The sequence below is a fragment of the Oncorhynchus masou genome, chromosome 9 (genome assembly GCF_036934945.1).
Source record: "Oncorhynchus masou masou isolate Uvic2021 chromosome 9, UVic_Omas_1.1, whole genome shotgun sequence".
NCBI lineage: Eukaryota > Metazoa > Chordata > Actinopteri > Salmoniformes > Salmonidae > Oncorhynchus > Oncorhynchus masou.
Window position 1 is genome coordinate 15,832,556 of NC_088220.1, and position 27,979 is coordinate 15,860,534.

General features: G+C 47.7%; 1 protein-coding gene across 2 annotated transcripts; it reads right to left on the minus strand.

The window, feature by feature from the left end:
* Nucleotides 1-484: 484 nt before the first annotated feature.
* LOC135545563 (cytoplasmic FMR1-interacting protein 2-like) lies at nucleotides 485-27,580 on the minus strand. Of its 2 annotated transcripts, none has more exons than XM_064973256.1 (22): nucleotides 27,480-27,580; nucleotides 27,048-27,136; nucleotides 24,861-25,098; nucleotides 24,500-24,652; nucleotides 24,230-24,369; nucleotides 23,703-23,850; nucleotides 23,389-23,542; nucleotides 21,508-21,664; nucleotides 21,205-21,301; nucleotides 21,019-21,095; nucleotides 20,802-20,910; nucleotides 19,392-19,511; nucleotides 18,859-19,058; nucleotides 18,546-18,633; nucleotides 18,281-18,424; nucleotides 12,028-12,118; nucleotides 11,045-11,175; nucleotides 5,176-5,248; nucleotides 4,975-5,069; nucleotides 4,508-4,746; nucleotides 3,169-3,316; nucleotides 485-2,614 (listed from the first exon to the last, which is right to left on the minus strand). In XM_064973256.1, the coding sequence occupies exons 1-22, from the start codon at nucleotides 27,558-27,560 to the stop codon at nucleotides 2,447-2,449; spliced, it is 2,940 nt and encodes a 979-aa protein (XP_064829328.1). In that variant the 5' UTR covers nucleotides 27,561-27,580; the 3' UTR covers nucleotides 485-2,446. The 2 variants fall into 2 exon arrangements, with proteins under 2 accessions (XP_064829328.1, XP_064829327.1); XM_064973255.1 differs by having other exon boundaries at nucleotides 11,042-11,175.
* Between the last annotated feature and the right edge of the window lie 399 nt (nucleotides 27,581-27,979).

Here is a 27,979-nt window from a genome sequence, read left to right on the forward strand (position 1 = left end):
AAAGACGACAGAAATTTAACCAATCACAGCAGAGGAAACGAGACTTCCTTCAGCGCCCACTGACTTCTGATACATATCGAATACACTGTGGCTATCTTCAAATGCATACCGAATGTTCAAGTTACAATGTACACGGTCATACATGATTCTTAGTACATTTTCAGTTAACACATTTTTTATTTCATGGAAATACAATTTAATTTCCTTTTGCAGGACCATTCGTTGTACATTTTATATTCTCTTTTACTCCTTTTTTGTATCACAAAACATGATCACTTGTACAACAATATCATGAACAAAAGCCTGTCACAAACGTACCCTTTACAATATATCGCTCTTCTTGTCATGCTAACATGTTGGAAAATGATGCACTGATAACTTTTACTTATCAATAGATTCACTCATTCAATGAACATTAAGGTGTAGTTGTGTGGATAAAGATAATTTAAAAAAGGACAATTGGAACAATTACAGGAAACTAAACTTAATTTTGTTTTTTTTATTCAAACTGAAAATATGGTCGCTCCTTCATAGGTGTAACGATTAACTTTCATTCATAAGAATAAAAAAAACAGCGTCAAAGGACTGATAACACTGCTAAAGAAAAAAAAATCCAACAATATTGAATATATTTAGGAAATTTGCCCTCTCTCGATCTCGAAAAAAAAATCCAATAATATGGAATATTTAATATATTTAGGAAATTGCCCTCTCTCCATCTCTTGTGTGTAATTCGTACCTAAACAGTGAAAATGCAACTGCTTGATTGCTTTAATTCTTCTTCTATAGAGGGAATGAACTGTACAGGAGTTGGATTGGTCGTGTGATACTACCAACATCTTCCATTCACTCTCTGAACAAATCTATCTAATACAGTAAAGTCATCCTGGTCTCTTTTGTTATTTGACAACCAAGAATTATTTCTAACGTTTTTTTTACTCCGGAAAAACAAAACAAAAAAACACACACATGCAGATGAAGATGTTGTCAATAATTTCAAAAATGGTAAACAATATCACTGTATTAAGCACACATACAGAATATAAAAATGTTCAATAAACTGACAAGAAATCAAAAAGTAGGTGAGGATTAGGATTCTCGTCAGTAGAAGAGGAAAGTTATACCAAGGATGAAAAATGTAATTATCAATAATGAATTAAAAACAATAACAATTACAACACTCAACACTTCTCTTTTTAGTTCAACAGTGACATTTCCAACGGAGAATGGAACTGAATAAAAATTATACTCAGAGGCTAAAACCCCCCAAATAAGTGAAAAATAAATAAAGCAACTAAGAAAAGCAGTCACGTGTCCTTGTTATGCAGTCAAGTGTCCTTGTTATGCAGTCACGTGTCCTTGTTATGCAGTCAAGTGTCCTTGTTATGCAGTCAAGTGTCCTTGTTATGCTATTTGAAACAGTAGGGTTGTGTGAGGAGAGAAGAGGTGTGGCTAACTACTCCTATGACACTGGTTTACTAAGCATGGGTATGTCCAAGGAGATGTGGGGCTACATCCAAATGGCACCCTATTCCTTATAGGAGCTTGTCAAAAGTAGTGCACTATATAGGGAATAGGGTGCCATTTGGGACACACACACACGTTAGCCCCTGGGATGAATGAATGGACAGCTTGACTTGTGTGATGATCATATTATGGATGTTATGGGGTGAAATGCCACTGATGACTTTGGTGTAATTAAGTATCATCATAATACTTAGCACCCGTGTGGACTTCATGAAGCAATTCAATAAAATGGAGGTTGGGTTTGCTTTCGTACGTCATCTACGAAATAATAATCTCAGGTGATAGGTCATTTCAGAATCAGATTATTTGTATGCGTTGAGGTTTTGGAGATTATTCCAGCATATCTATCATCTTTTATGTAGGTTGATTGTTGATGCTCACTAAATGGTTTCTCAGAGGTATCTGATAGACTGTTCATTGTGACTAGAGGGGAAGCAGGGCATTACTGCAGATCTGTAACCACTCAGGATTGGCAGTTGTGTATTACTGAGCCCATCCATGTGACATATAGCTCTAGTGACAGGAGAAGGGATGCTGAGTCTGGGTGTGAGAGTCACATGGGTTGGGAACAGAAAAACTAACATCTGAAAACACCCACACCTCTAAAACTAGACTGTGGTTATGGGCCTAAAATATTCAGACTTCAGAAAACTCAGTTCGAGATTTACACTTTTTAACGGTCGCCATGTTGACACGAAAAGTTCCAAGACAGTTGCATTCTGGAATGCAAATTGGAATGTCATTTGTATGGAATATTTGGTGCCAAAATGGTGTACAGTCAGACAGACCTCTGGAATCTTAAGGCTCCGAGAGTCTGAGTACAAGGCCAAAGAGAGGCAGACTGTGTGGTGATGATTTGGGTTGGTGTGTGTGTATTTGTACTGTGTGTGTGTGTGTGTATGTAGCGTGTGTGTTCTTCTCAGCACGTTGTGGCCAGGGACTGGTGTATAGGTGGCTGGAAGCAGCGGACATGCTCCACGGTGGAACTATCGGTCTCCACAGCCTTCATGTACTTGTTGAGGATGGCAAAGATCTCATTGTTCAGGATCTGGTACTTCCTGATGCGGTCAGCCATCTTCTTCAGTGGCTATAGATAGAGAGAGAGATAGAGAGATAGAGAGATAGATAGATAGAGAGATAGATAGATAGATAGATAGATAGATAGATAGATAGATAGATAGAGAGATAGAGAGATAGAGAGATAGAGAGATAGAGAGATAGAGAGATAGAGAGATATAGAGAGAGAGAGAGAGAGAGAGAGAGAGAGAGAGAGATAGATAGATAGATAGATAGATAGATAGATAGATAGATAGAGAGGGAGATAGAGAGATAGAGAGAGATAGATAGATAGATAGATAGATAGATAGATAGATAGATAGATAGATAGATAGATAGATAGATAGATAGATAGATAGATAGATAGAGAGATGGGGTTTGAATCCAATGATAAAATTAAAATCACAGACTAGGATTGTAGTAGCCAAGGACTCGCCACCATAAAGATGGTGAGCTTCCTCTTCTCATATAAAAAAAAATAGCCAGCAGTTGACATATCTCTTAATCCATTCTGTCATCTTACTTCTGTGTTAGCATGCTGGTTAAAACAAAGTAGATGTGTGCATGGCATCAGTGGGTACCCACCACGTTCTTGATGATCTCGTCCTTGCTGTCCTGCCTCTGCACCTTGAGCAGGTGGTAGCAGAAGTCAAACAGGTCGAAGCGGCGCTGCTGACCCAACAGCACGATGATGGAACAGCCTGCCCAGTTCAGCCCGTCACCAAAACACTGCCTGCAGAGGATACATACAGAAACTTAATAAGTACTTTGTATTTGTAGAAAACACTTTACAAATCAAGCTCAGTTGATTGGATAGTGATTGCTTTATCTACTACTGTGCATGTGCACTAAACAGCACTGAGAGGACTACAGTAACACACTCCTTACTGTGTGAGTACGCTGCCATGCCCCCTACAGTAACACACTGCTTACTGTGTGAGTACGCTGCCATGCCCCCTACAGTAACACACTGCTTACTGTGTGAATACGCTGCCATGCCCCCTACAGTAACACACTGCTTACTGTGTGAGTACGCTGCCATGCTCCCTACAGTAACACACTCCTTACTGTGTGAGTACGCTGCCATGCCCCCTACAGTAACACACTGCTTACTGTGTGAGTACGCTGCCATGCCCCCTATAGTAACTCACTCCCTACTTGTGAGTACGCTGCCATGCCCCCTACAGTAACACACTCCTTACTGTGTGTGTGAGTACGCTGCCATGCCCCCTACAGTAAGTCACTCCTTACGGTCTGTGTGAGTACGCTGCCATGCCCCCTACAGTAAGTCACTCCTTACTGTGTGTGTGAGTACGCTGCCATGCCCCCTACAGTAACACACTCCTTACTGTGTGTGTGAGTACGCTGCCATGCCCCCTATAGTAACTCACTCCCTACTGTGTGAGTACGCTGCCATGCCCCCTACAGTAACTCACTCCTTACTGTGTGTGTGAGTACGCTGCCATGCCCTCTACAGTAACTCACTCCTTACTGTGTGTGTGAGTACGCTGCCATGCCCTCTACAGTAACTCACTCCTTACTGTGTGTGTGAGTACGCTGCCATGCCCCCTACAGTAAGTCACTCCTTACTGTGTGAGTACGCTGCCATGCCCTCTACAGTAACTCACTCCTTACTGTGTGTGTGAGTACGCTGCCATGCCCTCTACAGTAACTCACTCCTTACTGTGTGTGTGAGTACGCTGCCATGCCCTCTACAGTAACTCACTCCTTACTGTGTGTGTGAGTACGCTGCCATGCCTTCTACAATAACTCACTCCTTACTGTGTGTGTGAGTACGCTGCCATGCCTTCTACAATAACTCACTCCTTACTGTGTGTGTGAGTACGCTGCCATGCCTTCTACAATAACTCACTCCTTACTGTGTGTGTGTGAGTACGCTGCCATGCCCTCTACAGTAACTCACTCTGCGGTGAACTCGTGAGTGCCGACGGGTATGCAGTAAACAAACTGCATGGCGCTCCAGAGGCGGTGGAATTCCATACACTCGTCCACATGCATCACGCCATTGGTGGGAGGCGGGCCTCGCCACACGGCGTCCTGCAGGAAACTACGGATCCTTGTAAGGATCACCTCGAACATGGACAGGCCACAGCAAAGACGCTCCTTGGTCAACAGATCCCCCTCACGGGCTATAGCTATTTGCTGAAAAAGAGGAGGAAAGGAAACATTAGGAGAGGAAGGAAGGAGAACAGGGAGTAAGGTGGAGCAGATAAAATTGGGAACGTTTAATTGTTTTGGAACTTTGGTGCCAATATGGCTGCCCTTACAAATTTCTATATTTCAAACCAAGATTGTGGAAACTGTCTGTGGGTCAGGACAGAGAGCCAGGTGATGAGGTGTGGATGGTGATGACAAGCAGGTAGAGCTCACCTGAGGGGTCCCCAGCCTCTCGATGAGGGGCACCAGATGGAGTGGAGCATACTTAGCCTCCAGCCTCTTCATCCTGACTTCCAGACGCTCCCCCTCTACACACACACACATCCGTCAGATATGCATAATATTGACCTCCTTTTCCCACCCATCCACCTTGTTCTCAATCAGGATCCACACGCCTGGACCTGTATCACATACCTTTGATGTAGACCCTGGGGAGGATGTTCTGGAAGGGGGCTGCATGAAGCAGGTCACACACCTCCTCCTGGGACTGGGATGAGAGAGAGGTGATATTGAACACCAGCCCAAATCTCTCCTGTATACTACATGGGGTAGTTAGTGGTGATGGGAGGGAGGTGTTATACTCATTAGTAATGATTGGAGTCAGAGGTACATACGCTGTGAGAATGTACAGGAGGACGTGCCACTAAATACAGGAGGCTGCGCCACTATGTACAGGAGGCTGCGCCACTATGTACAGGAGGCTGCGCCACTAAGTACAGGAGGCTGCGCCACTATGTACAGGAGGCTGCGCCACTAAGTACAGGAGGCTGCGCCACTAAGTACAGGAGGCTGCGCCACTATGTACAGGAGGCTGCGCCACTATGTGCAGGAGGCTGCGCCACTATGTACAGGAGGCTGCGCCACTAAGTACAGGAGGCTGCGCCACTAAGTACAGGAGGCTGCGCCACTATGTACAGGAGGCTGCGCCACTATGTACAGGAGGCTGCGCCACTATGTACAGGAGGCTGCGCCACTAAGTACAGGAGGCTGCGCCACTAAGTACAGGAGGCTGCGCCACTAAGTACAGGAGGCTGCGCCACTAAGTACAGGAGGCTGCGCCACTATGTACAGGAGGCTGCGCCACTATGTACAGGAGGCTGCGCCACTAAGTACAGGAGGCTGCGCCACTAAGTACAGGAGGATGTGTAGTACAGTATATCACACTGGACTGACGTGTCATAGGTCTGGTCTAACCTCTGGTCACCTCACCCCTCAGTCATACTACAGGCTACTGTCACTCAGGTCTGGTCAACCAATAGGAATGGCTGGAATATGGAACTAAACGCATGGTTAAACTGGTGTTAGAACCAATAGAACAAAGAGAATCAGAAAACAACAAGAGATCCAGATCAGGAAAAGCTCCACTAAAAAGCTATGGAAGACAGAATGATCTGCATGCTGTGATCAGCCAGTACAAACACACACTATATACACTATATATAGACACACAAGGCAGTCAGAGAATGAGACAGACCAGAGGGTATGAGGATGTAAAGAGTGACAGGCATTGAGAGAGAAGCCAGTGTGGACAGAGAGTATAGAGGCAGAAGTTGAGCACATACTTAACAGAAACACACCCAGAAACACACATGGGAGCCAAGGACATGAAGAGATACTCTAAGATAGTCACTTTTTATTATGCATTTATTTCAAATTATGGTATTTCAAATTATAGAATAATGATTCTATTCTTGGATGTTCTTTACTTTCTTAAAACATTTTTTAATCTCAATTCTTGGCTTTCATGGCCCTCCGGAGGTTAAACTTTGGGTGTCAGGGTAAGATGTTGAATAGAAAAGCAGAGAAACACGGCAGCCCAAAACAACAGCAGAGAGAGAGAGAGAGAGAGAGATCAGTCAGGAACCAATAGAGAGAGAGAGATCAGTCAGGGTGTGTGTTTGTTACCAAAGACAAGAGCTCTTACCACCTGTAGTAGTTGCCAGCGTGAAATAAAGAATAGAGTTGCAATTCAGATACAGTCAATATCAACATTTCTGGAGGGTGAAAGTTTATTGAGACTGCGATAGAAACAGATATATTCAAACAGACAGAAAACCAAAGGAGAAATCGCCTGACAAGTAACAGTCAATATTTCTGAGCTTGCAAAGGTGACACTGAGAGAGAAAGAATTAGAGAAGAAAAAGTGGGAACGGGAGGAATAGAAGAGAGGAAAAGAGAGGGGAGAAGAGAGAGGTGATGGAGAGTAGGATAGGGGGAGAGGAGAGAGGTGATGAGAGTAGGATAGGGGGAGAGGAGAGAGGTGATGAGAGTAGGATAGGGGGAGAGGAGAGAGGTGATGAGAGTAGGATAGGGGGAGAGGAGAGTCAGTAGGATAGGGGAGAGTAGGATAGGGGGAGAGGAGAGAGGATGGTAGAGTTCAAAGAGAGGAGAGGGGAGAGGAGGGATGAGAGTAGGATAGGGGGAGAGGAGGATGGAGAGGAGTAGGATGAGAGGAGAGGTGATGAGGAGTAGGATAGGGGAAAGAGGAGAGAGATGAGGTAGGATAGGGGGAGAGAGGAGAGGGGAGAGAGGTGAGAGGGGATCAGGGGGAGAGGCAGAGGTGATGAGAGTAGGATAGGGGGAGAGGAGAGAGGTGATGAGAGTAGGATAGGGGGAGAGGAGAGAGGTGATGAGAGTAGGATAGGGGGAGAGGAGAGAGGTGATGAGAGTAGGATAGGGGGAGAGGAGAGAGAGGAGAGAGGTGATGAGAGTAGGGGGAGAGGAGAGAGGAGAGAGAGGGAGAGAGGTTGTGAGAGTAGGATAAGAGGAGAGAGGTGATGAGAGTAGGATAGGGGGAGAGGGAGAGAGGTGAAAGTAATAGGGGGAGAGAGGAGATGATGACAGTAGTAGGGAGAGGAGAGAGGTGATGAGAGTAGGATAGGGGGAGAGGAGAGAGGTGATGAGAGTAGGATAGGGGGAGAGGAGAGAGAGGAGACAGAGTAGGATAGGGGGAGAGGAGAGGAGGAGAGGGTGGAGAGAGAAGTAGGATAGGGGGAGAGAGGAGTAGAGAGGGGAGAGGAGAGAGGTGATGAGAGTAGGATAGGGGGAGGGAGAGGAGAGAGGTGAGTGAGAGTAGGATAGGGGGAGGGAGAGGAGGAGAGGTGATGAGAGGATAGGGGGAGAGGAGAGGGGAGAGGGATAGAGAGGAGGGAGAGAGAGGTGATGAGAGTAGGATAGGGGGAGAGGAGAGAGGAGAGGGTGGAGAGGGGAGAGGTGATGAGAGTAGGATAGGGGGAGAGGAGAGAGGTGATGAGAGTAGGATAGGGGGAGAGGAGAGAGGTGATGAGAGTAGGATAGGGGGAGAGGAGAGGGAGAGAGAGGATAGGGGGAGAGGGAGAGGTGATGAGAGTAGGATAGGGGGAGAGGAGAGAGAGGTGATGAGAGTAGGATAGGGGAGAGAGGAGAGAGGTGATGAGAGTAGGATAGGGGAGAGGAGAGAGGTGGTGGATGATGAGAGTAGGATAGAGGGGAGAGGTGATGAGAGAGGGATAGGGGGAGAGGAGAGAGGTGATGAGAGTAGGATAGGGGGAGAGAAGAGGAGAGAGAGTAGAGAGGTGATGAGAGTAGGATAGGGGGAGAGGAGAGAGGTGATGAGAGTAGGATAGGGGGAGAGGAGAGAGGTGATGAGAGTAGGATAGGGGGAGAGGAGAGAGGTGATGAGAGTAGGATAGGGGGAGAGGAGAGAGAGGAGAGAGGTGATGAGAGTAGGATAGGGGGAGAGGAGAGAGAGGAGAGAGGGTGGAGAGGAGAGAGGTGATGAGAGTAGGATAGGGGGAGAGGAGAGAGGTGATGAGAGTAGGATAGGGGGAGAGGAGAGAGGTGATGAGAGTAGGATAGGGGGAGAGGAGAGAGGTGATGAGAGTAGGATAGGGGGAGAGGAGAGAGGTGATGAGAGTAGGATAGGGGGAGAGGAGAGAGGATGAGAGTAGGATAGGGGGAGAGAAGAGAGGGAGAGAGGGATGGGGGAGAGGAGAGAGGTGATGAGAGTAGGATAGGGGGAGAGGAGAGAGTGATGAGAGTAGGATAGGGGAGAGGAGGAGAGAGGTGGATGAGGGGGAGGAGGGGAGAGATAGGGGAGAGAGGTGATGAGAGTAGGATAGGGGGAGAGGAGAGAGGTGATGAGAGTAGGATAGGGGGAGAGAGGAGAGAGGTGATGAGAGTAGGATAGGGGGAGGGGAGAGGAGAGAGGGAGAGAGGTGATGAGAGTAGGATAGGGGGAGAGGAGGAGAGAGGGGGAGAGGTGATGAGAGTAGGATAGGGGGAGAGGAGAGGTGATGAGAGTAGGATAGGGGGAGAGGGAGAGGTGATGAGAGTAGGATAGGGGGAGAGGAGAGGTGATGAGAGTAGGATAGGGGGAGAGGAGAGAGGTGATGAGAGTAGGATAGGGGGAGAGGAGAGAGAGGAGAGGAGAGAGGTGATGAGAGTAGGAGAGGAGGAGGTGATGAGAGTAGGATAGGGGAGAGGAGAGAGGGGATGAGAGTAGGATAGGGGGAGAGGAGATGAGGAGGAGAGGAGAGAGAGAGGAGATGAGAGTAGGATAGGGGGAGAGGAGAGAGAGGATAGGGGGAGAGGAGAGAGGGGATGAGTAGGATAGGGAGGGGAGAGGAGGAGAGAGGAGAGGATAGGGGGAGGAGAGAGGGGAGAGGAGAGAGGTGATGAGAGTAGGATAGGGGGAGAGGAGGAGAGAGGTGATGAGAGTAGGATAGGGGGAGAGGAGAGAGGTGATGAGAGTAGGATAGGGGAGAGGAGAGGGGGAGAGGAGAGAGGTGATGAGAGTAGGATAGGGGGAGAGGAGAGAGAGGAGAGAGAGGGGAGAGGAGATGAGAGTAGGATAGGGGGAGAGGAGAGAGGGAGAGGAGAGAGGTGATGAGAGAGTAGGATAGGGGGAGAGGAGAGAGAGAGAGAGAGAGAGGAGAGAGGTGATGAGGTAGGATAGGGGGAGGAGAGAGAGAGGGGAGAGGTGATGAGAGTAGGATAGGGGGAGAGGAGAGAGGTGATGAGAGTAGGATAGGGGGAGAGGAGAGAGGTGATGAGAGTAGGATAGGGGGAGAGGAGAGAGGTGATGAGAGTAGGATAGGGGGAGAGAAGAGAGAGGAGAGAGGGTGGAGAGGAGAGAGGTGATGAGAGTAGGATAGGGGGAGAGGAGAGAGGTGATGAGAGTAGGATAGGGGGAGAGGAGAGAGGTGATGAGAGTAGGATAGGGGGAGAGGAGAGAGGTGATGAGGGGGAGTGAGGATAGGGGGAGAGGAGAGAGGTGGGGATGAGAGTAGGATAGGGGGAGAGGAGAGGGTGATGAGAGTAGGATAGGGGGAGAGGAGAGAGGTGATGAGAGTAGGATAGGGGAGAGAGGAGAGAGGTGATGAGAGTTGGAGAGGAGAGAGGTGATGAGAGTAGGATAGGGGGAGAGGAGAGAGAGGTGATGAGAGGGAGAGGATAGGGGGAGAGGGAGAGGTGATGAGAGTAGGATTAGGGGAGAGGAGAGAGAGGAGAGGAGAGAGGTGATGAGAGTAGGATAGGGGTGAGAGGAGAGAGGAGGAGGATGAGAGAGGATAGGGGATGAGAGTAGGATAGGGGGAGAGGAGATGAGAGTAGAGAGGGGGATGATGAGAGTGATGCCAGGGATAAGGGGAGAGGAGAGAGAGGAGAGAGGTGATGAGAGTAGGATAGGGGGAGAGGAGAGAGAGGGGAGAGGAGAGAGGTGATGAGAGTAGGATAGGGGGAGGAGGGAAGGGGGAGAGAGGTGATGAGAGTAGGATAGGGGATAGGAGAGAGGTGATGAGAGTAGGATAGGGGGAGAGGAGAGAGAGGAGAGAGGTGATGAGAGTAGGATAGGGGAGAGGAGAGAGAGGAGAGGGTGATGAGAGTAGGATAGGGGGAGAGGAGAGAGAGGAGAGAGGTGATGAGAGTAGGATAGGGGGAGAGGAGAGAGTAGTGAGGATAGGGGGAGAGGAGAGGGGAGGGTGATGAGAGTAGGATAGGGGATGAGAGGATAAGGGGATAGGAGAGTCTTCTGGAGATGAGAGTAGGATAGGGGGAGAGGAGAGAGGTGATGAGAGTAGGATAGGGGGAGAGGAGAGAGAGAGTAGGATAGGGGAGAGGAGAGAGGTGATGAGAGTAGGATAGGGGGAGAGGAGAGAGAGGGGAGAGGAAAGAGAAGGGAAGATGAAAGGAGAAAGAGAAAGAAGGGATACAGGTGAAGCAGGAGAGGATGGGGGAAGGAGGGGAGGACAGAACAGAGGAGAGGAAGGGATAGAGGTGAATAAGGAGAAGAAGAGGGACTCACCAGAGCTTGTTCGATGAGCAGACAGAAGAGGATGGCGTTCCCCACCTCTCTGAGACTCTGGAAGACATCTGTCTTCAGCTCTGCGTACTCTATAATGTCCTTCAGCTGGTGGTGGAAGAACTCCAGGATACCTGGCAGGGAAGGACAATCAATCAATGTATTTTAGATTTTAGAAAGCCCTTTTTACATCAGCACTGTTCCAGAAACCCAGCCTATAACCCCAAAAAGCAAGCAATGTAGATGTAGAAGCACGGTGGCTATGAAAAACTCCCTAGAAAGGCAGGAACTTAGGAAAAACCTAGAGAGGAACCAGGCTCTGAGGGGTGGCCTGTCCTTTTCTGGCTGTGTCCGGAGGAGATTTAAGAGGATATGGCTATTATGGCCAGAACACAGTTAAAAGTTACATCTACAAAGTTAAAATAGTTCAATGTTAAAATAACAGATCCAGATCTGATCCCATGGAGTTAAATAGTAAGAAACGGACTGTCCTTGACTGATAAACACACAGCAGTCTGATGATGGGATCTCTGAACATCCAGGTATGGTGGGATTATCAACTGTGTCATGGTGATTATGACGATGTCTGTTCCGTCACTAAACTCTCTGTCTGTCTGTCTGTCTGTCTGTCTGTCTGTCTGTCTTGTGCAGCAGCTGAACCAGGAGCTACAGCTCTAGGAGGATCAGGAAGTGCTGACAGAGATCAGGCATACAAGAAGTACAGCCTGTTACAGTACAGAACACCACTAATCTACCTAGCCTATAATCCCTGCTCATAGAGAAACATGCTAATCAAGCATATCTCATCTGATCTGTCAGAGGACTATAATATGATGGGACAACAAGAGGAAGTGTTATTGTCTGGGACTGACCGGGTTTCAAACCTGGGTTGTCTGTTCGAGTCATGCCTGTGTTAGCCCTCTGAGCTAAAGCCTAGACATTTGCTGTGGGATCACTGAACTACCTCTCCTCTACAATGAACCAACCTGGGGATCCGTACTCGTGGCGCGGCAGGCGACAGATCTTAGGCATCACCTCGATCAGAGTCTTCACATACTGCAGGATAGTGCCCTGCAACTAAGTAGGGCAGAGAAGAGGGGGAGGAAGTATCAGAGTCTTCACATACTGCAGGATAGTGCCCTGCAACTAAGTAGAGAAGAGAAGAGGGGGAGGAAGTATCAGAGGGAGAGGCAGTATCAGAGGGAGAGGCAGTATCAGAGGGAGAGGAAGTATCAGAGGGGGAGGAAGTATCAGAGGGAGAGGAAGTATCAGAGGGAGAGGAAGTATCAGAGGGAGAGGCAGTATCAGAGGGAGAGGAAGTATCAGAGGGAGAGGAAGTATCAGAGGATGAGGCAGTATCAGAGGGGAGTATCAGAGGGAGAGGAAGTATCAGAGGGAGAGAGGAGGCAGTATCAGAGGGAGAGGAAGTATCAGAGGGAGAGGCAGTATCAGAGGGAGAGGAAGTATCAGAGGGAGAGGCAGTATCAGAGGGTGAGGAAGTATCAGAGGGAGAGGCAGTATCAGAGGGTGAGGAACTATCAGAGGGAGAGGAAGTATCAGAGGGTGAGGCAGTATCAGAGGGTGAGGAAGTATCAGAGGGAGAGGCAGTATCAGAGGGTGAGGAACTATCAGAGGGAGAGGAAGTATCAGAGGGTGAGGCAGTATCAGAGGGGGAGGAAGTATCAGAGGGAGAGGCAGTATCAGAGGGAGAGGCAGTATCAGAGGGTGAGGCAGTATCAGAGGGAGAGGAAGTATCAGAGGGAGAGGCAGTATCAGAGGGAGAGGCAGTATCAGAGGGAGAGGCAGTATCAGAGGGTGAGGCAGTATCAGAGGGAGAGGAAGTATCAGAGGGAGAGGCAGTATCAGAGGGTGAGGCAGTATCAGAGGGAGAGGAAGTATCAGAGGGAGAGGAAGTATCAGAGGGAGAGGCAGTATCAGAGGGAGAGGAAGTATCAGAGGGAGAGGAAGTATCAGAGGGAGAGGAAGTATCAGAGGGAGAGGAAGTATCAGAGGGGGAGGAAGTATCAGAGGGAGAGGCAGTATCAGAGGGTGAGGAAGTATCAGAGGGAGAGGAAGTATCAGAGGGAGAGGAAGTATCAGAGGGTGAGGCAGTATCAGAGGGTGAGGAAGTATCAGAGGGAGAGGCAGTATCAGAGGGTGAGGAACTATCAGAGGGAGAGGAACTATCAGAGGGAGAGGCAGTATCAGAGGAAGAGGGGGAGGAAGTATCAGAGGGAGAGGAAGTATCAGAGGGAGAGGAGGTATCATAGGGAGAGGAAGTATCAGAGGGAGAGGAGGTATCAGAGGGAGAGGAGGTATCAGAGGGAGAGGAGGTATCATAGGGAGAGGAAGTATCAGAGGGAGAGGAGGTATCATAGGGAGAGGAAGTATCAGAGGGTGAGGAACTATCAGAGGGAGAGGAACTATCAGAGGGAGAGGCAGTATCAGAGGAAGAGGGGGAGGAAGTATCAGAGGGAGAGGAAGTATCAGAGGGAGAGGAAGTATCAGAGGGAGAGGAAGTATCAGAGGGAGAGGAAGTATCAGAGGGAGAGGAAGTATCAGAGGGAGAGGAAGTATCAGAGGGGAAGAAGTATTAGAGGCAGAGGAATTATCAGAGGGAGAGGAACTATCAGAGGGAGAGAACTATCAGAGGGAAGTATCAGAGGGAAAGGGGGAGGAAGTATCAGAGGGAGAGGAAGTATCAGAGGGAGAGGAAGTATCAGAGGGAGAGGAAGTATCAGAGGGAGAGGAAGTATCAGAGGGAGAGGAAGTATCAGAGGGGGAGGAAGTATCAGAGGGAGAGGAAGTATCAGAGGGAGAGGAAGTATCAGAGGGAGAGGAAGTATCAGAGGGAGAGGAAGTATCAGAGGGAGAGGAAGTATCAGAGGGAGAGGCAGTATCAGAGGGAGAGGAAGTATCAGAGGGAGAGGAAGTATCAGAGGGAGAGGAACTATCAGAGGGAGAGGAAGTATCAGAGGGAGAGGCAGTATCAGAGGAAGAGGGGGAGGAAGTATCAGAGGGAGAGGAAGTATCAGAGGGAGAGGAAGTATCAGAGGGTGAGGAACTATCAGAGGGAGAGGCAGTATCAGAGGGAGAGGCAGTATCAGAGGGAGAGGCAGTATCAGAGGGAGAGGCAGTATCAGAGGGAGAGGCAGTATCAGAGGGAGAGGAACTATCAGAGGGAGAGGCAGTATCAGAGGGAGAGGAAGTATCAGAGGGAGAGGAAGTATCAGAGGGAGAGGAACTATCAGAGGGAGAGGAACTATCAGAGGGAGAGGAACTATCAGAGGGAGAGGAAGTATCAGAGGGGAGATCAGAAGTATCAGAGGGAGAGGAAGTATCAGAGGGAGAGGAAGTATCAGAGGAAGAGGGGGAGGAAGTATCAGAGGGAGAGGAAGTATCAGAGGGAGAGGGAGTATCAGAGGGTATCAGAGGAGGAAGTATCAGAGGGAGAGGAAGTATCAGAGGGAGAGGCAGTATCAGAGGGAGAGGAAGTATCAGAGGGAGAGGAAGTATCAGAGGGAGAGGGGGAGGAAGTATCAGAGGGAGAGGCAGTATCAGAGGGAGAGGTAGTATCAGAGGGAGAGGAAGTATCAGAGGGAGGTATCAGAGGGAGAGGAAGTATCAGAGGGAGAGGAAGTATCAGAGGGAGAGGAAGTATCAGAGGGGGAGGAAGTATCAGAGGGAGAGGAAGTATCAGAGGGAGAGGAAGTATCAGAGGGAGAGGAAGTATCAGAGGGGGAGGAAGTATCAGAGGGAGAGGCAGTATCAGAGGGAGAGGAAGAATCAAAGGGAGAGAAGGTATCAGAGGGAGAGGGGGAGGAAGTATCACAGGGGGAGGAAGTATCAGAGGGAGAGGAGGAGGAAGTATCAGAGGGAGAGGAAGTATCAGAGGGAGAGGAAGTATCAGAGGGAGGAAGTATCAGAGGGAGAGGAAGTATCAGGGGAGGAAGTATCAGAGGGAGAAGAAGTATTAGAGGGGAGATCAGGGGGAGGAAGTATCAGAGGGGGAGAAGTATCAGAGGGAGAGGAAGTATCAGAGGGGGAGGAAGTATCAGAGGGAGAGGAAGTATCAGAGGGAGAGGAAGTATCAGAGGGAGGAAGTATCAGAGGGGAAGAAGTATTAGAGGCAGAGGAATTATCAGAGGGATAGGAAGTATCAGAGGGAGAGGAAGTATCAGAGGGAGGAAGTATCAGAGGGGGAGGAAGTATCAGAGGGGGAGGAAGTATCAGAGGGACAGGAAGTATCAGAGGGAGAGGGGGAGGAAGTATCAGAGGGGGAGAAAGTATCAGAGGTAGAGGAAGTATCAGAGGGGGAGGAAGTATCAGAGGGGGAGAAAGTATCAAAGGGGAAGAAGTATTAGAGGCAGAGGAATTATCAGAGGGGGAGGAAGTATCAGAGGGACAGGAAGTATCAGATGGAGAGAAAGTATAAGAGGGGAGGAAGTATCAGAGGGGAGGAAGGGGGAGGAAGTATCAGAGGGACAGGAAGTATCAGAGGGAGAGAAAGTATCAGAGGGGGAGGAAGTATCAGAGGGGGAGGAAGTATCAGAGGGACAGGAAGTATCAGATGGAGAGAAAGTATAAGAGGGGGAGAGGGAAGTATCAGAGGGGGAGGAAGTATCAGAGGGACAGGAAGTATCAGATGGAGAGAAAGTATAAGAGGGGGAGGAAGTATCAGAGGTAGAGGAAGTATCAGAGGGACAGGAAGTATCAGAGGGAGAGGAAGTATCAGAGGGGGAGAAAGTATCAGAGGGAAGAAGTATTAGAGGCAGAGGAATTATCAGAGGGGGAGGAAGTATCAGAGGGACAGGAAGTATCAGAGGAGAGAAGTATAAGAGGGAGGGAGGAAGTATCAGAGGGAGAGGAAGTATCAGAGGGAGGAAGTATCAGAGGGAGGAAGTATCAGAGGGACAGGAAGTATCAGAGGGAGAGAAGTATCAGAGGGAGAGGAAGTATCAGAGGGAGGGAAGTATCAGAGGGAAAGTATCAGAGGGAGAGGAAGTATCAGAGGGGGAGGAGAGGAAGTATCAGAGGGAGAGGAAGTATCAGAGGGGGAGAAAGTATCAGAGGGAGAGAAATTAGTATCAGAGGGATCAGAGGGAGGGAAGTATCAGAGGGAGAGGAAGTATCAGAGGGAAGGAAGTATCAGAGGGAGAGGAATTATCAGAGGGATAGGAAGTATCAGAGGGAGAGATCAGAGGGAGGAAGTATCAGAGGGAGAGGAAGTATCAGAGGGACAGGAAGTATCAGAGGGAGAGGAAGTATCAGAGGGAGAGAGGAAGTATCAGAGGGAGAAAGTATCAGAGGGAGAGGAAGTATCAGAGGGAGAGGAAGTATCAGAGGGAGAGAAAGTATCAAAGGGGAGAGGAAGTATCAGAGGGGAGGAAGTATCAGAGGGACAGGAAGTATCAGATGGAGAGAAAGTATAAGAGGGGGAGGAAGTATAAGAGGGGGAGGAAGTATCAGAGGGACAGGAAGTATCAGATGGAGAGAAAGTATAAGAGGGGGAGGAAGTATAAGAGGGGGAGGAAGTATCAGAGGGACAGGAAGTATCAGATGGAGAGAAAGTATAAGAGGGGGAGGAAGTATAAGAGGGGGAGGAAGTATCAGAGGGACAGGAAGTATCAGATGGAGAGAAAGTATAAGAGGGGGAGGAAGTATCAGAGGTAGAGGAAGTATCAGAGGGACAGGAAGTATCAGAGGGAGAGGAAGTATCAGAGGGGGAGAAAGTATCAGAGGGGAAGAAGTATTAGAGGCAGAGGAATTATCAGAGGGGGAGGAAGTATCAGAGGGACAGGAAGTATCAGATGGAGAGAAAGTATAAGAGGGGGAGGAAGTATCAGAGGGAGAGGAAGTATCAGAGGAAGGAAGTATCAGAGGGGGAGGAAGTATCAGAGGGACAGGAAGTATCAGATGGAGAGAAAGTATAAGAGGGGGAGGAAGTATCAGAGGGAGAGGAAGTATCAGAGGGAGGAAGTATCAGAGGGGGAGGAAGTATCAGAGGGACAGGAAGTATCAGAGGGAGAGAAGGTATCAGAGGGAGAGGAAGTATCAGAGGGAGAGGAAGTATCAGAGGGAGAGGAAGTATCAGAGGGAGAGGAAGTATCAGAGGGGGAGGGAGAGGAAGTATCAGAGGGAGAGGAAGTATCAGAGGGGGAGGGGGAGGAAGTATCAGAGGGGGAGGAAGTATCAGAGGGGGAGAAAGTATCAGAGGGAGAGGAAGTATCAGAGGGGGAGAAAGTATCAGAGGGAGAGAAAGTATCAGAGGGAGAGGAAGTATCAGAGGGAGAGGAAGTATCAGAGGGAGAGGAAGTATCAGGGGAGAGGAACTATCAGAGGGAGAGGAGGTATCAGAGGGAGAGGAGGTATCAGAGGGAGAGGAAGTATCAGAGGGAGAGGAAGTATCAGAGGGAGAGGAAGTATCAGAGGGAGAGGAAGTATCAGGGGAGAGGAAGTATCAGGGGGAGAGGAAGTATCAGAGGGAGAGGCAGTATCAGAGGGAGAGGAAGTATCAGAGGGAGAGGAAGTATCAGAGGGAGAGGAAGTATAAGAGGGAGAGGAAGTATAAGAGGGAGAGGAAGTATCAGAGGGGGAGGGAGAGGCAGTATCAGAGGGAGAGGCAGTATCAGAGGGAGAGGAAGTATCAGAGAGATAGGGGGAGGAAGTATCAGAGGAAGAGGAACTATCAGAGGGAGAGGAAGTATCAGAGGGAGAGGAAGTATCAGAGGGAGAGGAAGTATCAGAGGGAGAGGAAGTATCAGAGGGAGAGGAAGTATCAGAGGGAGAGGAGGTATCAGAGGGAGAGGAAGTATCAGAGGGAGAGGAACTATCAGAGGGAGATGAGGTATCAGAGGGAGAGGAAGTATCAGAGGGAGAGGAAGTATCAGAGGGAGAGGAGTATCAGGGGGAGAGGAAGTATCAGGGGGAGAGGAAGTATCAGAGGGAGAGGCAGTATCAGAGGGAGAGGAAGTATCAGAGGGAGAGGAAGTATCAGAGGGAGAGGAAGTATAAGAGGGAGAGGAAGTATCAGAGGAAGAGGGGGAGGAACTATCAGAGGGAGAGGAAGTATCAGAGGGAGAGGAAGTATCAGAGGGAGAGGAAGTATCAGAGGAAGAGGGGGAGGAACTATCAGAGGGAGAGGATAAAAAGAGAGGAGATTAGTTGGATCAACTTTTTTAACAGAGGCTGCTATGTAGGAGTACATTCAGACAATGAGAGACAAATAGCCCATAATACCAGGCTCTTGACTATCTTGAGCAGTTCCTCCATCACCACGGCGATGCCCTGGTAACCAAGGAGACGACAGATGGTCTTGAAGTGGGGCGGGCCTACGAAGTTCCTGTAGGAGCTATAGATGTGTGAGTAGGCAATGTTCAAAGGCTGGGGGAGGGAGAGGAAACATTACATCAGAAACATGCTCTCAAAAGTGCTCTAAAAATAGGTACACATCTTTCTCATTTCTATAGTTGAATGAAAATAGCAGACAGTACACAGTATATACCTTAGACCCATACAGGTAGTACGGCTGCACGTTGGCCGGCTTGTCTCGCTGAGGCTCCTGGGTAAAGGGGATGGCAGTCCGAACGAAGCTGAGGACACAGGGAATGAGATAGAGTTCAGGGGTCATGAGCAGGAGTCCACTTAGGGAATGACTAAATGGAATATAAATAGCCAACTGCTGAACCTGAGCGATGTTTTGGTAGACCGGCAATCAGCTGCCCAAGAACCATAAACTTGTGAACCAAGACTACCCAAGAACCGTAAACTTGTGAACCAAGACTACCCAAAAACTCCCCCTTCCCCCTACCACTGACCGGTTGGTGGAGCCGTTGTAGCAGTAGTTGGGGAGGAAGTCAAAGTTGAGTTCCCAGAAGACATGGAGCGTGATGCGTCCGTAGGGGGCAGACACATTGTGGTTGGCCTCGCGGAACATGGCGTCGAAGCTGTCCAGGGTCATGTGCTTCGAGAGCAGACGATGAGTCAGTCTGTTGATGTCCATCAACCACTCCAACTCCTGATGGGTTGGGTCGATCGATCAGAGACAGACAGACAGACAGACAGACAGACAGACAGACAGACAGACAGACAGACAGACAGACAGGACAGAGATAATGATAATGAAAAGATAGAACAAAAGCAGGTAATATTGTGGCCAGTGGAGCATAGGGCCAAGAGGACAGGACAGGACCAATGAGAGTGAGCCTGGTGTGTGAAATGTGACTGACAGTATGCTATCTGAGAGTGTACATTTGACGCAGAGCTAGGAGTGTGAAGTAGTGTTGGTTGTATGGTGTGTGGGAAGGTTGAGACCACAGTATACAGTATGCCCCTGCCCTGGTGTTCTCACCACAATGGAGGTGAGGTCTTCACTCTCAAAGCGACTGATGGCCTGGTCCAGAGACTTGTACATGGCTGCTGAGATCCTCTGGGTGACCAGACGGTTCAGATCGATGGAGCGACCTAAGAGCTGGAGAGAGGGAGGACAGGATGAGAGAGAGCGAGAGAGAGGAAGAGAGAGAGAAAGACAGAGAAAGAGAGAAAGAAAGAGAGAAAGAGAGAAAGAAAGAGAAAGAAAAAGAGAGAATGAGAGAGAAAGAGAGAGAAAGAGAGAGAAAGAGAGAGAAAGAGAGAAAGAAAGAGAAAGAGAGAAAGAAAAAGAGAGAGAGAGAGGGAGAGAGCATGAGAGAGAGAGAAAGAAAAAGAGAGAGAGAGAGAACCTTCCTTAACAAAGCCATCACCTACAGAGAGATGAACCTGTAGAAGAGTCCCCTAAGCAAGCTGGTACTGGGGCTGTTCATAAACACAAACAGACCCCACAGAGCCTCAGAACAGCAACACTATTAGACCCAACCAAATCATGAGAAAACAAAAAGATAATTACTTGACACGTTGGAAAGAATTAACAAACAAATTAACAAAAAAACAGAGCAAACTGGAATGGTATTTGGCCCTACACAGAGAGTACACAGTGGCAGAATACCTGACCACTGTGACTGACCCAAAAATTAAGGAAAACTTTGACTATGTACAGACTCAGTGAGCATAGCCTTGCTATTGAGAAAGGCCGCCGTAGCCCACAAAATGAGGTGGAAACTGAGCTGCACTTCCTAACCTCCTGCCCAATGTATGACCATATTAGAGAGACATATTTCCCTCAGATTACACAGATCCACAAAGAATTCGAAAACAAACCCGATTTTGATAAACTCCAATCTCTACTGAGTGAAATACCACAGTGTGCATCACAGCAGCAAGATTTGTGAATTGTTGCCCCAAGAAAAGGGCAACCAGTGAAGAACAAACACCAGTGTAAATAGAGTAAATCTTTCAGTCTAATACTGCCCTTTACTGACTTGTCTAGCTCTTCGTTAGACGCTTGCTTTGTGTAAGTAGTAAATTGTCCTCTCCAAGTTCAGCTGGTATTTAGCCCGAAAGGATTTGAAAAATGTGATGCGGTGCAGAGAATATCAGATCTCATCAATGATTGGAGAAGTGTTTAACACCCCCCACCACGTCCTTATCATATAATATCTTGTCATAAGGGCAACGTGACTGCAAGAGAGACAGGCTGGAATGTCAATTCTCATCAAATCAATAGGAAGTCTGACTGAAATCCGGGACAAATCCTTTTATTGTACATTTGTGGTTGTTGTTAATAAAATGTGGGATATGATTTCTTGGATGCGGGACAAAAAGTGAGACTGTCCCAGATAATCACGGACATGTGGTCACCCAGGGTGGTGTACGACAGACCTACCTGTACGTGTCTCTGTTTGAGCAGGGTCTCATACCGGTTGGAGGGGGGGTAGGGGATGATCACACCATAGTTTTTACACTCTGCCCTGAAACGCTTGTCCAGGAGGACACTGTGGAGCAAAACACACAACAACATCCTTCACTGCTTGATTTAACCCCCTCAACAACATGATTCAGTCTTGTATCTGTTTACTGTGGTGCCTCCAGCCGTCTCTTACCTTCCAGACATGGCTTTGTAGTAGGCAAATATCTGGTCAGCCAGCTTGTAGACAAACTGATCGAAGCACAGGTTCACCTGTAGGAAAAACAGAATCCCTACCTCACTACTCTTGTGGGGATCGGTGATAAATTACTTGTCATTTTATGATTTCTGAGGCGGCCATCTTTGTTTCGTGCTAGTTTACCTCAGCCTCTATCTCATCGTAGAGGAACTGTTTCTTGAACTTGGTCAGAGCGTAGTAGCCACTGTCATTGTAGAGGTCCAGAGGGTACAACACATACCTGGGAGAAACAACAGGCAGGATGGCATCAGCAGGCACAAACACACACAGACTCAGCATGGACACAATGACAACAGAGAGACAACATCTGTCCCTCACCCTCCATCTCTCTCTACTCTTGTCTGTTCTACTCCCTCACCTGCACACACACACACACACACACACACACACACACACACACACACAGTGGTCTAAACAGGGTCTTACTCCATCATGGATGGCTCCTTGGTCTCCAGAATGTGATCTGTGAGAATCCAGGGCATGGACATCTCGATGGGGAACTGGATCCTGCGACCCATGGTCAGCTCCAGGAAGAACTCTCTGAACCACAGCTGAGACAGGTCACAGCAGTGCTGTAGCGCCTCTGGAGGACAGGAAGGGAATAACATGATATTATTATATTATTACTAGAGGAAGAACTCTCTGAACCACAGCTGAGACAGGTCACAGCAGTGTTACAGTGCTACCACAGGATGGGAGGGGAAATTACAACATATTATTATAGTGCTCCGCAGTGGAGGTGTCATAATACCCATAAAACCTAGCGGTCTAACAAGGAAATGGTTCCAATCATTTTTTCACCATTAATTTTGCCCATAGGGAATTTTAGAAACACTTAAAGAAAGTTTTTCGTGTAGGCTCCCCCTGGCGTGAAGTCTTAACCATGTAACTCTCTTGATCAAGGTGACTTTTATCAAGGTGACTTTTATCAATATACTCAGCTCTATTTATTTTCACATTCAAAAGTGCTATTTAGCATCAAAGTAGACATCAAGCAAAACTACAAATCCCTACAAATCCCTGAACCACAGCTTAGACAGGTCACTGCAGTGCTGCAGCACCTCTACAGGACAGGAGGGGAATAACATGACACTAATACAGGACAGGAGGGGAATAACATGACACGAATACAGGACAGGAGGGGAATAACATGACACTAATACAGGACAGGAGGGGAATAACATGACACTAATACAGGACAGGAGGGGAATAACATGACACTAATACAGGACAGGAGGGGAATAACATGACACTAATACAGGACAGGAGGGGAATAACATGACACTAATACAGGACAGGAGGGGAATAACATGACACTAGTACAGGACAGGAGGGGAATAACATGACACTAATACAGGACAGGATAGGAATAACATGATATTATGACAGGAGATAAATAGCAGGATATTATGACAGGAGATAAATAGCATGATATCATAACAGGAGATAAATAGCATGATATTATAACAGGAGATAAATAGCATGATATCATAACAGGAGATAAATAGCATGATATCATAACAGGAGATAAATAGCATGATATTATAACAGGAGATAAATAGCATGATATTATAACAGGAGATAAATAGCATGATATTATAACAGGAAATAAATAGCATGATATTATAACAGGAAATAAATAGCATGATATTATAACAGGAGATAAATAGCATGAAATTATAACAGGAGATAAAAAACATGATATTATAACAGGAAATAAATAGCATGATATTATAACAGGAAATAAATAGCATGATATTATAACAGGAGATAAATAGCATGATATTATAACAGGAGATAAATAGCATGATATTATAACAGGAGATAAATAGCATGAAATTATAACAGGAGATAAATAGCATGAAATTATAACAGGAGATAAATAGCATGAAATTATAACAGGAGATAAATAGCATGATATTATAACAGGAGATAAATAGCATGATATTATAACAGGAGATAAATAGCATGATATTATAACAGGAGATAAATAGCATGATATTATAACAGGAAATAAATAGCATGATATTATAACAGGAGATAAATAGCATGATATTATAACAGGAGATAAATAGCATGAAATTATAACAGGAGATAAATAGCATGATATTATAACAGGAGATAAATAGCATGAAATTATAACAGGAGATAAAAAACATGATATTATGACAGGATGGGAGGTGAAGGAAAGAACAAATAACAAGGTGAGGATGGAGGTGATCAATTGAATGGTTGGTGTGTGTGTGTGTGTGTGTGTGTGTGTGTGTGTGTGTGTGTGTGTGTGTGTGTGTGTGTGTGTGTACATACCGCTGAAGTTGAGCAGGTGTGTGAAGAAGAAGGAGTGTTTGTGGAAGTCTTCTATAGCCAGTACTATGGGTCCATCTAGACTACTGCGTAGAGTCTTCTTAGAACCACTCTTATCAGCTATCAACGACTCCAGCATGGTACGAACCATGTACAGCTTGATAGGGAACGAGAGAGAGAGAAAAGTCTAAATAGTCCATTCCCTTACAAAGTCCCTGCACTTGGTCCTGTCCCTACAGCCTCCATCCCCGAGTCACATCAGTCTCTTCCTAATTCCCCTAGCCCTCTGTTACCCTTCTCTCTCTACCCTGGTGTACCTGTGTGCTCGAGGGTCCCACAGCTCTTCGGGGCACCTTGATGTCGAACCCTCCCTTGGGGTCCTTCTCCCCCCTGAGACAAGGGTCATTGGGAGGCTCCCGAGCCCCCTCCCAGTCACAAATGGTCTTACGGATCGCCTGCAGGACACTAGAGAGAGACAGAAGGTTATCAGAGAATCAGCAATATAGAGAATGACTATCGGTATGTCCCAAATTGCACCCTATTCCCTATATAGTGCACTACTTTTGACCAGGGCCCATAGCACTACTTTTGACCAGGGCCATAGGTATAGGGGGCCATTTAGGAAGCAGCCTAGCTAACGATGGAAGGTCCATGGTTCTACTGTATCTAGCAAACAGTGAAAATTGTGCCGTACGCACACTTGAGCCTTTGAGGGGACTTGAGCCTTTTTCCAAGGTGTTTTTCATCAAGACCAGATAACAAGATGCTACAGTACCTCTTAAGAGGTTCTCTTGTCTGAAATATGTTAACAGTTGAACAAGAATGAGTGCAGCCAGTATGGTACCTGATGAGAACGTTCTTCTTCTTGCGTACGGCCTGACGTAGAGGCTCTCTGAGGGTCATCTGGGCAAAGTCCTGCAGGGCTGCATAGATGGTGTTCCTTATGGCCTGGTTGAATACGCTCTCCATACGACCCATCAACACCTACAACGCAGATACCATCATCAACACCAAAGTAGACCCACGGTGGTGAAACAATGCTATGTTACTATTCTGTAAGCGTCCCAACGATGTCATGACCTAGCTGTCTGTTGGTACAGTGTGTGTTTCTGACCTGCAGTCCCTTGATCATGGCGATGACCTCGACCAGGGCAAACTTCTCCTCTGAGGTGTAGTTGTAACGTGTAGCTCTCTCATACTCCTCCGCTGTGCCAGGACAGTCCTTGTTACAGAACTTATCTGTCGGGTGGACCAGCTTCCACGAGTACTGAGAGAGAGAATATGGTGTCAGAGTAAACTGAAAATCACAGGACCTGGTAGAAATATAATGACTTAATTCATTAAAATAAAGAAATAAAAATATATGGAACCAAGCGCGGACTACACACGTCCCCTTCTTAACATAAACCGCACACACACACACACACACACACACACACACACACACACACACACACCCCCGTTCCCCTACTCACCACTTCCATGACGTGTGTGCTCCACTTGGACAGCAGCTGTAACCCTCTGAGTGCCAGGTCAAACAGTTCCCTGTACTCCTCGTCTGACTTGTGACTGTCCAGGCCTGACCCGGTCACTACCTCACTGTTACTGTAGCGAGCCAGCTCAGAGATGAACCGGATGTGGTCATCACGAATCTGAACCATCTGCTCACACAGGTTGTACTGGGGAGAGATGGAGCTCTGGGTACACGTCCACCTGTAGGAGAGAGGTCAGAGGTCAGGGTTCACACAGGTTGTACTGGGGAGAGATGGAACTCTGGGTACACGTCCACCTGTAGGAGAGAGGTCAGAGGTCAGGGTTCACACAGGTTGTACTGGGGTGATATGGAGCTCTGGGTACACGTCCACCTGTAGGAGAGAGGTCAGAGGTCAGGGTTCACAGGTTGTACTGGGGAGAGATGGAGCTCTGGGTACACATCCACCTGTAGGAGAGAGGTCAGAGGTCAGGGGTTGTACTGGGGAGAGATGGAGCTCTGGGTACACGTCCACCTGTAGGAGAGAGGTCAGAGGTCACACAGGTTGTACTGGGGAGAGATGGAGCTCTGGGTACTCGTCCACCTGTAGGAGAGAGGTCAGGGTTCACACAGGTTGTACTGGGGGAGGTGAAGCTCTGGGTACACATCCACCTATAGGAGAGTCAGGGGACAGGAGAGGGCTGAGTATATGCTGATTTTTGCTATTTCCTTTCAATATGTATCCAATTAAGACCTAGACAACCAGGTGTGGAGAGTTCCTAACTAACCAATTAAGAACTAACCAGGTGTGGAGAGTTCCTAACTAACCAATAAAGACCTAACCAGGTGTGAGAAGTTCCTAACTAACCAATTAAGACCTAGACAACCAGGTCTGGGGAGTTCCTAACTAACCAATTAAGACCTAGACAACCAGGGGTGGGGAGTTCCTAACTAACCAATTAAGACCTAGACAACCAGGTGTGGAGAGTTCCTAACTAACCAATTAAGACCTAGACAACCAGGGGTGGGGAGTTCCTAACTAACCAATTAAGACCTAGACAACCAGGTGTGGAGAGTTCCTAACTCACCAATTAAGACCTAGACAACCAGGGGTGGGGAGTTCCTAACTAACCAATTAAGACCTAGACAACCAGGTGTGGAGAGTTCCTAACTAACCAATTAAGACCTAGACAACCAGGTGTGGGGAGTTCCTAACTAACCAATTAAGACCTAGACAACCAGGTGTGGAGAGTTCCTAACAAACCAATTAAGACCTAGACAACCAGGTGTGGAGAGTTCCTAACTAACCAATTAAGACCTAGACAACCAGGTGTGGGGAGTTCCTAACTAACCAATTAAGACCTAGACAACCAGGTGTGGGGAGTTCCTAACTAACCAATTAAGACCTAGGCAACCAGGTGTGGAGAGTTCCTAACAAACCAATTAAGACCTAGACAACCAGGTGTGGAGAGTTCCTAACTAACCAATTAAGACCTAGACAACCAGGTGTGGGGAGTTCCTAACTAACCAATTAAGACCTAGGCAACCAGGTGTGGAGAGTTCCTAACAAACCAATTAAGACCTAGACAACCAGGTGTGGGGAGTTCCTAACTAACCAATTAAGGGACTGGGGTTGAGTTTGACACCTGTGGGGTAGGAGCTGGGGTTGAGTTTGACACATGTGGGGTAGAGGCTGGGGTTGAGTTAGACACCTGTGGGGTAGAGGCTGGGGTTGAGTTTGACACCTGTGGGGTAGAGGTTGGGGTTGAGGTAGACACCTGTGGGGTAGAGGCTGGGGTTGAGTTTGACACCTGTGGGGTAGAGGCTGGGGTTGAGTTTGACACCTGTGGGGTAGAGGCTGGGGTTGAGTTTGACACCTGTGGGGTAGAGGCTGGGGTTGAGTTTGACACCTGTGGGGTAGAGGCTGGGGTTGAGTTTGACACCTGTGGGGTAGAGGCTGGGGTTGAGTTAGACACCTGTGGGGTAGAGGCTGGGTTTGAGTTAGACACCTGTGGGGTAGAGGCTGGGGTTGAGTTTGACACCTGTGGGGTAGAGGCTGGGGTTGAGTTTGACACCTGTGGGGTAGAGGCTGGGGTTGAGTTTGACACCTGTGGGGTAGAGGCTGTGGTTCAAGACTTGTTAGGTCTGAGTTTTCAGAGTTTGTCAGTTTAAAGATGGCTGATGTTCTTACTTGGACTTGTTCTCCTCGTAGTGGGCGCTGGTCTCTATGTAACGTGATAGTTCTATCTGCATATCTCCAAACAGAGGCACCACCTGCAGCTGAGGCATCAAACAGACAGAGACAGACAGAGAGAGACAGACAGAGACAGACAGAGACAAAGATAGACAGACAGAGACAGACAGAGAGACAGAGACAGACAGAGATAGACAGAGACAGACAGACAGAGACAGACAGAGATAGACAGAGATAGACAGACAGACAGAGACAGAGACAGACAGACAGACAGAGACAGACAGACAGAGCTTCAGTCAGGATGTGTGATCCAATAATAACATACTGGTGTTAAAGTACTGACATGGCCACAAGGAAAAGTTAGATGGCTGCTTTGGTGTGGAGAGCGCACACACACACACACACACACACATACACACACACACCAACCTTGAAGAACTTGTCGATCTTTCCCAGGTTGATCCTCTTCTTGGCGTCTAGTTTGTAGATGTTACTGACGTTACCGTCCATCAGATAGAGACCAAAACCCATCACCTGACACACACACACAGAGAGTGGGATATTACACAAACCCATCACCTGACATACACACACAGAGTGGGATATTACACAAACCCATCACCTGACACACACACACACAGAGTGGGATATTACACAAACCCATCACCTGACACACACACACACAGAGAGTGGGATATTACACAAACCCATCACCTGACACACACACAGAGAGTGGGATATTACACAAACCCATCACCTGACACACACACAGAGTGGGATATTACACAAACCCATCACCTGACACACACACACAGAGAGTGGGATATTACACAAACCCATCACCTGACACACACACACAGAGTGGGATATTACACAAACCCATCACCTGACACACACACACAGAGTGGGATATTACACAAACCCATCAC